The sequence below is a fragment of the Orcinus orca genome, chromosome 19 (assembly GCF_937001465.1).
Source record: "Orcinus orca chromosome 19, mOrcOrc1.1, whole genome shotgun sequence".
NCBI classification, from domain to species: Eukaryota; Metazoa; Chordata; class Mammalia; order Artiodactyla; family Delphinidae; genus Orcinus; species Orcinus orca.
Window position 1 is genome coordinate 31,953,535 of NC_064577.1, and position 11,531 is coordinate 31,965,065.

The 11,531-nt window shown below is 63.7% G+C and overlaps 1 protein-coding gene across 1 annotated transcript; it reads right to left on the reverse strand.

Annotated features, from left to right (window-relative positions):
• Positions 1–224: 224 nt before the first annotated feature.
• Positions 225–11,305, reverse strand: CBX4 (chromobox 4). Its single transcript, XM_012535071.3, has 5 exons — positions 6,329–11,305; positions 6,139–6,182; positions 4,921–4,986; positions 2,691–2,757; positions 225–2,409 (listed from the first exon to the last, which is right to left on the reverse strand). Exons 1-5 carry the CDS (start codon positions 6,626–6,628, stop codon positions 1,003–1,005), a joined length of 1,884 nt encoding a protein of 627 aa, XP_012390525.2. The 5' UTR covers positions 6,629–11,305; the 3' UTR covers positions 225–1,002.
• Between the last annotated feature and the right edge of the window lie 226 nt (positions 11,306–11,531).

The window sequence follows — 11,531 nt, forward strand, 5'->3', positions numbered from 1 at the left end:
TTCCGGGGAGCGGGGTCACTCCCCGGGTGCGGGCGCCTCTGCTCGCGAAACCAGTCCACTTTGCTTTTGCAAAGGTTTAAGCGCAAGTTGCGATAGGTTCCTCTACAACCTCGCCGCCCCCCCACCCCCGCCAGACCTAAGGCGGAAGCGGGATGGGGAGAGGGGTCCAGCCGCCTCCTGAGCCTCTGACGTTCGCTCTTCGCTAATCTCAAACAGCGAAAGTGCACCTTCAACATCTCCATTTAATATTTACATTCAAGCAGGTAATAATTGGAAGCTTATAGTTTAGACATTTCTAGTAGCAGCAGTTTCTAGAGAGCTCGTTTAGCCTTTTAACAAAAAAATTTTTTTTTGCACATAGAAACAACACATCCATGTGTACAGTATCAAAAAATATATACCAAGGTTACTGGTATTGCAGTTCCTGGAAGGGGAGGAAATGAAATCAACCGAAATACTGAATGAACGGGTAGAAAGGTCAACAGAAAATAATTTGTCTGATATAGAATATAACATGATCTAGAGAGAACTCCATAAATCTAGGTTTTTATATTTCAATATATAAATACCTACAAATAAATATATATATATCAGCCCGAAGGGGGTGGTGGGCCTTTTGAGCTCAAACAATACATTTCAATAATAACACCACGTACAAACGGGAGTAAAGTCTGCACTTGACAAGTTAGCACGGTTAAAATATAATACTATAACTCTTAGACCGCCTCGAGTGGCTGCCCTGTCAGTCCCGGAGGTCCACGAGAGAGGGGATGGGGCAGATGAGGGGCGAGACCCGCAGGCACGGCGTGGAAGGCGCCAGTGTGGGCCGGGCGCTCCGGACAGAACCCGGTGGAGGGGCGCGGTTGCCGCGGCTTCTGGCATTTTCGCGCTGGGGCCCGGCCCGGATCTCCCGCAGTTGGAGAGAGGAGGAGTCCGCCCCCAGGCCCCAGGTGTTAAGCCCCTGCGGGTACAGCGCTTCCCCTTCCGACGCCCTTCGGAAGGCTACACCGTCACGTACTCCTTGAACGTGACGGTGAGGCAGTTTGCGGTGACGTCGGTGATAATTATATTCCCAAAGAAGGGTTTGAACTCGCTGAGTGGCTCCTCGGGCTCGTCCTGGGCCTCGGTCGGAGGCTTCTCGGCCGCCGTTGCCGGCGCAGCTGCCACCGCCGCGGTTGCGGGCGCCTCAGGCTTCACCTGGAGGGCGCTGGGCGGCTCCCCGGCCTCGCCGCGCGTCTTGACGCAGCGCAAGTCTATGGGCTCGTCCAGGTCCGAGTCCAGCAGGATGACCTCCGGTTGCGGGAGGGCGGCAGCGGGGGGCACGTCCGCTGGGCGCTCGGCGGTGGGGCTGCCCCCCAGGCAGGTGGGGGTGCTAATGCTGCGCGCTGTCAGGCGCTTCTTGCAGGGCTCTCGCTCGCCGTGGGTCTCGGAGAGGCAGCGCTTGCGCGCGTGGGAGAGATTTAGGTCGACGGCGTGGTGATGGTGATGGTGGTGGTGGTGGTGGTGATGGTGGGAGGGCAGCTGTGTGCCGCGGGGCGGGTCCCAGGCCAGCAGGTCAGGCTTGGTGGTGAGCTGCAACGGCTGCTCGCCGAAGGCCTCCTTGGTCGGGGAGAGCTTGCGGGAGCCGGCCTCCTGGGGCTGCGGGTCCCCGGCCCCCGGCCCTTCCTCCTCCCTCCTCTTGGAGGGCGTTTCCACCTTCTTCTCCTCCGCCCCCGCGGCCTTTTTGAAAGTCCTGTCTGCAGGGGGGTGACGCTCCTCGGCAGCCCGCTTCTTGTGGCTGGGGGAGCGCGCCTCGCCCTCGGCTGCCTCCCCGGACTTGATCTTCACTGCCTGCATGCCATTCTCCATGTACTTGCTCATCACGATCACGATGCGTCCGTTCTTGTTCTTGTTTTTGACTATCTTCATCTTGCCCCCAATCCCGTTGCCCGTCACCGCTTCCTTGGGGGCCGGCGTCATCCCGTTGGGGGGACCCTTCTCGGAGCCCTTGCCTGGAGCCCCGACCGCACCGGCCAGGGGCTTCACCGCTCCCAGGTAGCCCTTGGCACCCCCGCCGTGGGCCCACTTATCGGGCGGGTGGCTCTTGGCGCCTAGGTCCGGGCAGGTGGGGCTGGGCGCCTCCTTGTGGCTGCCCTGGTACTGCAGGTCATACATTTTGGGGTCCGGCTGGTAGGGGTGGTGCTTCTTGCTGTTGAGCTGGTAGTAGTATTTGCCGCTCTTGCCTGGCGGTGGGGGCTTGCCTGCCCGCTCCTTGCTGTGCGGCTGGTACTGGTGGTGCTTCTTGCTGTTGAGCTCGTACTGGTGCCCCTGGCCCTTGCCCTGACCACCCAGCTCCAGCTTGGCGCGGTTGTCAGCCGAGGAGTCCTGGAGTCCGGTCAGCACGTTGGAACGACGGGCAAAGGTAGGTACCTAGGGGAATGGAGGTAGAAATGGAGGGAGAGGTAAGAGGAGGGGTAAGGCCAGCCCCAGAGCAAGCCTCAAGCTCCAGGAGTGTCCCAGCCCCTACCAGGTCAGCAGCTGCGTTATGGGGTGGGGTGGGGGGCGGGGAAGGGTGTGGGAGGTCACGATGAAAGGAAGTGGAATTGGGTGTTCTGGAGGAACTCGCCCTGACTTCCGGGCCTGGAGGCAGCTCAGGTGGCAATGTCATGGCAAACTTTTGGACGGCCCCCGGGGCCAGGGAGTGTATTCACCTGCACCACCAGTGGTTTGGGCTTCGGCCCTCTCTTCCGATATCCCATCAGCTGCTCCTGCCGTTCCCTGGGGAGAGGGAACAGAAGGCAGTGCTATTAGCCTCAGAGTCACCTCCCTCCTGCTATGCCCCAGCCTGCGTGATGCCCCCATTTTGGTGAGCAGCAGGGCCAGCAAGAACCGGAGGGATCAAGAGCTCACGGCAGAAGATCGCCTCGGCTGCCACTTGGGTGCCTCGGTCCAGCCCAGAGTCCCGCTTTACGCCCACACCAACCCCTATCTGCCCAAGGGGGTCTTCTCCGAAGGTCTCCCCCACCTCAGATGTCCATACCTGACCCGGGCCCCCGCACAGCCCTGCCTCTTTGCCTGCAGCTTGGGGCTGGGCGGCTTGGCACTGGTGTCCACAGCCTTGGGCTCGGGGCCCTGCACAAAGTGCACTGGGCTTCGGGGTCCAGGGGATGCAAACAAGTCCAAATGAGGTGTGCGTCCACCCTGGGCCTCCCCGTCAGAGGCACGGGATGCTAATGACCTCATTAAGATTCAGATAACGAGTGCCGCCGGCAGAAGGGAGGACTCGGTTCCTTAAAGGCCAGGCACTAAACAGGGGGAGGGGCTGCGCCCTTGTTTACACAGCGGCAAATGAGCCAATTAGGGGCTGGGGGCGGGGGCCGGACGCCGAGGCCAGGGCCTGGCCAGGTTCGCAGCCACCTGGTGAACCGGCTCTGGCAAGGCCTGGGCAGAGCTGCTGGGCGGGGCGACGCGGGGCGGCACGCAGAAGCACCGCCTCCTCCACGAGCCCGGGCTCCCAGCCTCCCGATTTCCAAATTATTATTAAAACCCATGGCGGTGGAGGTGGTCAATACAGCTGCCAGGCTTCCGCCTGCGGCCTGGTGGAGGGTGACCTGAGGCTGGGGGAGGATGATCCTAGCACTGCCCAGCTCTCTATGGGAGAAGGGAGTGACTCTCCAGCGTTGGCCAAAGTTGCAAACCACTCCCGGGCCAGAAATCCGCTCTCCAGCGACCCTAGGCAACCCCCCCCCCCACCCTTGGGCTAACCCAGGGGAGTTCCACCATGCCTGGGGGCCCGGGCCGGGGCCTAACTCCAAAGTTGCATGGCATTGCAACAGCCTGCGTTTTAAGTCTTTGGGGACCCATTATGCAACATGGCATCAGCCGCTGACATGGTTATAGGGTGGTGAACTCCCAGGTGGAACCTGGGCAGGATCCCTTCTCGGCGCCCCCCTACATCGCAGGAGAGCTGCTTCCCTGCTGGTCGCTTGTTCCAAGGGTCTAGAGTTTACAGTTTTAGCGCCAAACGCGCCACAGGAAATAATGCAAAATAAAAGGGGGAGGAGGGATGGAAGGCAGCGGTGTGGCCCAGCTCCGCGGGCTCTTGCCGCTCCTCCCCTCCTCGATCGCCCTTCCCCCTTCTGTCCTCCCCGAAACAGAGAACCGCAGCCACCGGCGGTGAATCCAGCTGCAGCAGCTGCAGCGTGACAAGCATCTGTGCCCACGATGAGCCCCTCGTCAGAAGCCACCCCTCCACCACCAGGCAGTGCCCATCCCACACCCTTTGGGCCAAGCTCCCCCTGCCCTGAGAATGGGGTCCAGACCCACCAAGCAGCCTAGTGGGAGGTGTGAAGGGCACGCAGCTCCAGAAAGAATCTGCCCCCTGCCAATCCCAAGCTCCCTGGGGGGTGAGTGTGGCAACTTAAGGCCTCGTCAACTTTTCTCCAGTCCCCAACAGGTTAAGTTCAGTTCCGTGACGTCCGGTGGTTTCACAATGCCAGCTCCCTTGGAGCTGCCCCGAGAGTTGCCCGTGCCAAGCGGCCAGTGGCAGCAGGAAAGCAACACCTAGGCTCCGGGGGTGGGGCTTCAAGGTAGCGAAAGGAGGGGGGCCGGCAGGGTACCAGGCACAGCCCCAACTTCTCCGCGCAGCTGTAGGGCCACCCGCACGCACCCTTCCCACAATTTCCCCCAAACACAAGCCTCTCCTTCTCCGGCCCTGCCCACCCCCACCCCCACGCCCACCCCCCCGCAAGCTGCAGCAACCGCCAAGGATGTTGGTTAGAGGAGCCGAGGCCCCAGCCGTGCCCATTCAGACCCGGGGGGAGGGGACTCCTGCCAGCCCCCTCCCGGCCTTTTCCCCCTTTCCTGTTGCAGCGTTGGCCCACTCTCCCATTCCCATATACGGTCACGGCTGCGAGAGGCGACTGCTTGAGGGACGCTCACCTGTTCTGGAAGGCGATCAGCAGCCGGGGATCCAGGATGTTCTCCTCGGGTTCCCACGTGTTATATCTTGCAAGGGAAAAGGGAGGGGGACACGGCGTAAAAAAAAAAACCGAGCCAGCTTTGCGGCCTCCAGGTGGGGAATGACATAAGGCCCTACTCTGTCTTCATGAACCGAAAGCTATTTAGCTGTGGATGTGGGGGTGGAGAGTAAATTTCTGCAGGCCTGACACGGTCCCTGATACACCCTCCCCGAGTCAAAATAAACACACAAGGGCAGGAAGAAAGGGGAGGGGTAAGGAAAATGAAACTAGCAGTTTATTTTGCAGTTGTCAAGAATTTTAAGCATGTTACTGCGACATGTTCCAAAGCCACTTTGCTCACCAGGAACCCTGCGTGCAAAGCAGCCAAAATGCAAAGTCGCAGTCCCCTCCTCCTCTCCCCAGCCCCGAGTCTCCGCGAGGGCTTCAGCCATTCTCCATTTGACCCCTAATCCGATAACCGTCAGCCAAGCGGCCCCCCACACCCCCTCGCGGCCCTGGAGCCCGCTGTCACGGGCAAGCAACCCCCAAATACTCAGCAACACAAAAATATGCCTCTGTGTGTGTGTGTGTGTATGTGTGTGTGTGTGTGTGTGTGTGTGTGTGTGTGCCTGCGCGTCTGTCTCCATCCGGTGCCTTCGCATTTCAAATTAAAAAAAAAAATTCCCCACCAAAAGCGCCGCAGTGACAGTTCCCAACATTTTCTGCTTTTTTTCTTCCTCTCCCTACACCACTAGGAGGGAAGAGGCACACAATTGCATTTTCGTCGCTTTTTAATTTTTTTTTTTTTTTTGGTTTTGCAATATGGAGCCGTTCGGTGGAGGGAAAGGGGAAAGGAGCCATTTTCTGCTGCACATCAGTCAGTGCCTGCGCCCTCCCTCCCTCCGCCGGCCTCCCCGGCTCGGCCCCGCGTCTCTCCAGCTCCTCCGGCTCCTTTTAGTGCATAAATTAGTGATGGCATTTCCCGGAGAGCAGAGCACAACACAGGGCGCCGGGCTCGGGCTCGGCGGCTCGGCTTCCCCAGTGCCTGCCACCGACTTCCCCACCCCCTCCTCCCTCCACCCCACCTCCACCCCGCCTCCCGTCCGCTCCCCCCACCACCCCACCAGCCCAGCGGGTCCGGAGCCCGGGAGCCCCGCGCCTCGGCACCGGGTTCCCCCGCCCCTCGGCCGCTACTTACTTGGGGGACCAGCCTCTCCATTTCACCAAATACTCCACTCTGCCCTGAGGGGGGAAGAGACAGCACTCCATCAGCTTCCGCGGGATCCCCGGCTCCGGCCCGCAGCCTCCCCACCCCCTCCCCGCCTCCCCGCGGGCTGCTCCGGCTGCCGCTCCCCCGCCGCCTCGCCGTCGCCCCCGCGCCGCCCTACCTTGCGGATCCGCTTCTTCTCGATGCTCTCCACCGCGAAGACGTGCTCGCCAACAGCTGGCAGCTCCATGGCCGAGCCGGAGCGCGCCGGGGCGCGGGCGGCCGGCGCGGCTGCAGACGCTGCTGGCTCCCGCCGGCGCCCCGCTGCCGCCCCGGCCGAGGCGCCCCCGCCGCCCGCGCCGCCGCCGCCGCCGCTCGCCCAGCACAGCCCGGCCGCCCGCCGCTGCCCGCGCCCGCCCCGGCTCCCGGCTCGCGCTCGCTGAGACAACTGAGCCCGGGCCGCGGCTGCACAAGAACTCATGCAAATCCGGACGTCAGCGGGCGGGGCCTCGCCGGGCCCTGCTCGGCGTCAGGGGGCGGGCCGCGGCCGGGATTGGCGCAGCCGGGCCTACCGGAGGCCCCGGGCCTGGGCGGCGGGGGGGTGGTGATGGCGGGGGGAGGAGGAAGGGCGCGGGAGGGGGCCGGGAGGAGGAGGGCGCCGGGGAGGTGCAGGGGGAGGGATCTGCGAGCCTGGGAGAGGGACACTGGAGGGAGGGAACGGGACCGGGCCGGAGAGGTGTGTCGGCGGCGGGCCGAGGCGGGGTGGAGAGCTTGACGGGGCCGCGAGGGTCTGGCTGCGACCCCTCGCCTGCGGCCTACCGCCTCGGCCGGCTCCCTCGCCTCTCATTCTCAGCGTGCACTGCCCAGGGACCCCTGCCGGGGGCCACGGAAGCATCCACTGCAGTTTCCATTTGCACCGAATTGCATCATGTGCAGACTCCCTGGGGGTCGCCGGCAGGGGGCGGAATCGGAGCAGGGGCATCTCGCGCTCCCACTCTCTGTGTCCCGCCGCCCCGCCCCGCCCCGCCCCGCCCCGCGAGGCTTAGGGCATTTAGGAAGGCGAGGAATGGGAAGAGAAAGGATAGGGAGGAGAGAGACGACTGGGTGCAGAGGACCGCCAGGGAGAGCACGGAGAGGAGAAAGGGGATAGAGGAGCAGCCAGCTTGGGGCCCTAGGGCTCAAGAACCTTACCAGAGGGTTCTCCAATCCCACCCCGGAACCTGGGAGGCTCCTAGTTTACCCTCAGCCCTCTCCTTGTTGGGGCGAGGGCGGGATGTCCAGTTTCCAGCAGCAACCCCCCGCCCCCAGCCCGCGGCCAACACGGCGGGAGGCAGGGAAGACAAAGAGGGGGCGAAGAGAATATCCAGGTCGGCTTGGGGGCCCGAGAGGACTTCGTGGGGTCCCGGGAAGGGCTTCGAAAGAGGGAGTAGGAAGGGTCAAGAAAAGGTTGAAGCTGAGCAGGGCACAGCGGGGCCGCACGAAAGGGAGGTGAATGGAATGGCCGAGGAGCTAAGCACTCGTCACGAATTCGCGCTCCCTGCTCCCTGACCGGCAGCGGCAGCCGAGCCGAGGCCCTCCCGACGCGGCTGGAGAAGCCGCCGAGTGTGAAGTTTAGCACCTCCGGCGGCGAGACGGCGCGTTCCGGCGTGCAGCTCCAGCGTCCGGATGGGGGAGCTGCTGCGCCCCACGCGGCCTCCGAGGGCGCCGCCCGCGGGGCTGCGATCTCTGTGGGGTCGGAGTGAGGAGGGAGGGGACCTGAGGAGGGGGCAGGGCGGCCCAAGTGGCAGGGGCAGGGGCGCGCCTGCCCGGGGGTGTGTCCGGGCCCCCAGCTCCGGGCCCTTGAAGGACCGGGAGCAGGAAGCTTGCGCAATCCCTTGGCTGAGGGTCCATGGAAGAAAGAAAAGGAGCAAAAGCCGAGCGAGAGTGGAACGAGCCGGGGGGGTGGGGGTGGGGGTGGGCAAAGAGCCATCCGGGTCTCCGCTCCCGCCCTGACACACGTCCCGGAATGCTGGGTGGGGACTGCGCGGGGGCTCGAGAAAGCGGGGGAGGGGCGAGGTGGGGAAGCGAACCCCCAAAGCATGCGTTGGGCTCATTTTCTCCCGGGAATCCGGGAGAAGCCTGGAGACGGTCTGGTGTTTAAGGACGAACACGTTGACTCCACCATTTCACCACCACCTCGCAGCTCCCGCGGCTCGGCGGCTTCTGCTGCCCTGGCGGCAGCGGCTCAAGACGGCCCGCGTGGCTCCTCCCCGGAGGGGTCCTGGGGGTGGGGATCGTTTTCTGGCTGCCCCAGAGAGGGGCAGAGAGGGGCTCGGTCTGCAGCGACTACCCTCTGACAAGCTTGAGGCGCAAACCCAAGATTACCCTGAGAAGGTGTTGGGGGGACGCGCCGGCCTGGGTGGGGGCGACGCCTGCTTGTAGTCCTGGGGTAGGGGGGCTCTCTGGGTTTATAGAAGCTGAGGGAGGCGAATTCTTTGGGAGGGGGACACAGGAAAAGGTTTTCCTCCCCCTGCTGTGTTTTGGGCTTTTTCCTGACGCTCGTGTCCCGGGAGAGGAGCTCTCGTGTGAGACAACTTGACCGTAGAAGGGGAAGGCTCCCCGAGATTGGCGGGGTAAGCGCTGTCAGCGCGACAGTCACACTTCCAAACTGAGCCTACCACTGCCAGGCCGTCGGCGCTGTCGGTCTGTCTGGAGGTCTGCAGCGACCTTGTCCTGGACAGTCCCTTCGTCCGGGGAGGGTCTTAGCTTCCCGACACTCCGCCCGCCCCCTCGCTAGAAAATCCCCTGGAAAATCTTTTTCCGAGGGGTGTTTCCGAGGCTTCTCGGGCAGGGGGGTGCCGAGGGAGGGCGAGCGGCCGCTGCAGCCTCCGCGCCGCCAGGGGCGTCGGACTCCGCAGGCCGCTGTTCGGCTCGCTCCGCCCGCGCCCCTCCGGGGCCCGCACTCCGGATCTCGGGGGCCACGCTGTAGAACCCGGTGCCCCGACGGCGGGTTTGCGCAGGAGCCGGGCGGCCTGCTGCTGAGCTGGGGAGGAAGGGTGGCTCCCGCCGGCCAAAACGGCGGATCTTTTCTGGAGCTGCCGGTATGGCTGTGCGAGCAGCCGCAGGCTCCCCAAGACTTCGGGAGGGGACGCCCAGAAGCTCCAAAGAAGCCCCGGGAGTCCCCGGCCGCCCCCGCTCCCATCCTTTCTGTGAAAAGTGACCAAAATACACAAGCATCCGCCGAACGCGGGAACTCGCGTGGTTATTTACTTTGTCCTGGTGGTGGGTGGGCCGATGTGGAGAGAGGCCGACTCCCAGAGCCCTCGCCCCACCTCGAAGCCTGACCCTAGACCACCCCTCACCTGCCAGCGGGTGCGGGGAGGAGCTCAGGTCCGCGGGACTGCGAATGGATGCAAGGAGGAGGCAGAGACAGAATCTGAGGGGTGCGGAACGATGAGCGCCCTGGAAGCTCCCCCGATGCGCCCCGCGAGCCCCTCCTGGGAAATCTCCCGTGGGGCCTCCCCTACCGTCCCACCCCCTGTCTTGGCCCCTTCGAGGAGTCGCAGGCGAGTGGAGCTCTAAATTCGGGATTCCCAGAGCCTTCAGCGGGGCCCCTGCCTCCGACCCGGGATACCCCAAGCCTCACGGGGAACCCCGGAGAAGTGCCGCCGGTCTGCGCTTTTGACTCTGCCCCCTTCCAGCCGGGGGCAGATCGCGCCCCTCGGTTCCGCCGAGGGGCAGAATTCTCCTGGGTGCCACCTCAGGCTGGGGCCCCTAGGGGCCCTCAAGGGCCCCAAGAGAGGAGCGATGCTATCTTGACGAGCCGCAGGCTCCCGCCCTGAGTATCGAGGGCCGAAAGAGTGGACCCTGGAGAAGCCGGGAAATTTTTAACGGCCCTACACCCGAGGATGGTCACTGACAGTTTAGGGCCCCAAGGGGCCTGACCCGTGCCAACCCGGGGAAACAAACGGCTTCTTAAAGAAACTCGCTCTCTGAATGGACGATCTCTGCCAGGAGATGCCATCACCCGCCCACGGAGCCCAGGTCTGGGCTCTGCCCGGAAGGGGCCGCCTGTGACTTCCCCAGCCAGTCCCCGGCTGAGAAAGCTCTCTAGTTAGTGTGACTTTTTAGGTCCCCAGAGGTGGATTTTAAGTAGCTGAGGGAGAATTTACTAGCAACGACTACAAAATCTGCCCAGGCTTTGACAAGAGCTCATTTCTCTCCTCTGTTCTTAGTAGGGGAACTTGTCTTTGACTTTAGCTCTGGCGTATGTAACTTTGCATTTTAGCGCTGGCTTTGGGGCAGCTGACCTTGTGGGACTGTGCGGGGGGGTGGGCGGTGAGTAGAGTGGGGAGGCTGTGTGGGAGTCCGGAACGCTGCCCCATGCACCTTCTAGGAGGGATGGCTTTGTCCCTAAGGGCTCCACTCCGCCCTCTGCGTCCCCACCCCCAAGTTTCTGTTCTTAGTCGCACTGCCCGCGAAGGGTCGGCTTTCATTTGGGTGGTGAAGCCCCTAACGCCCCCGCGTCCCACCTCAGAGAGCAGCTGGGGGCTGGAGCTGGGGCTCCAGGTGGGAGGGCCCGGTCGGGCGCGCGGGGCGCGCGGGGCGGGGAACGGGTCCGGAGCGCCGCGAGGTCGTGGCCCCTTGGGGCAAGCCTTGGGGCCACATTGGCCGCCGCAGGGTCGCGCCTGCGGCACGCGGGGGTCGTGGGCCCCGAAGCGGGACGCGTCGTTTTCTACGACGTCGGCTGGTCCACCCCTTCCCAGCGTCAGGGCAGCTTCTCAAGTTCTCCGGAAGAACCCCACCCAGCCCCCGTCCCATGCTCGGTCGCAGTGCTCCCGCCCGCCTGGAGATATGCGCCCCCAGGATCCATATTTCAAATATGATCTTTGGTGTTGCTTCCACCGCCTGCCGCCGCCGCCGTGCACTCACAACGGCCTCTGCGTGCTGTGTTTTTCATTTGGGTTTCGTTTGCCCAAGGTCTCCCCGCGGATCTCCTGTGCCTACAAGGTTCACCCCATTCACACCCGCCCCTGCATTTTGCTCTCGGGTGCTTCCGTTGCGCCCCCCGAACCCTGCGGGGCCCATAGAGAAGGCAGATTTCTTTCTTTCCTTTTTCCAACCAAGAGCTGCTGCAGCAAACCCGGGGATAAAATAAAAATCGCCAGGCGGACCCCGAAGTAGTAGTCAGCCGAAGCGCGACTGCTACCCCACCCTCCCCCCAGCCCAATGCGCTCCCCCTCCCCGCCTCGCGGCGCGCCGAGGGTTAAGCGTGCGCGGGAGTGGGTAGTTGGCAACGCAGGAAAAGCGGGGGTGGGGTGCCGAGCGGCGGCGGGCCGGGGAAGCTGGGCTCGCTCTCCTCCCCCTCCTCGCCCCCGCCAACCCCGGGGTGGCGAGGCCCGAGC

Excerpts from the sequence above, each read along its gene's own strand:
- CBX4 (XM_012535071.3), bottom strand. The coding sequence starts at position 6,628 with ATGAGTTCTTGTGCAGCCGCGGCCCGGGCTCAGTTGTCTCAGCGAGCG. Across the intron at positions 6,183-6,328 it reads AGAAGAAGCGGATCCGCAAG|GGCAGAGTGGAGTATTTGGT; the intron begins GTAGGGCGGCGC and ends TTCCCCCCTCAG. Across the intron at positions 2,410-2,690 it reads CCAAACCACTGGTGGTGCAG|GTACCTACCTTTGCCCGTCG; the intron begins GTGAATACACTC and ends CCATTCCCCTAG.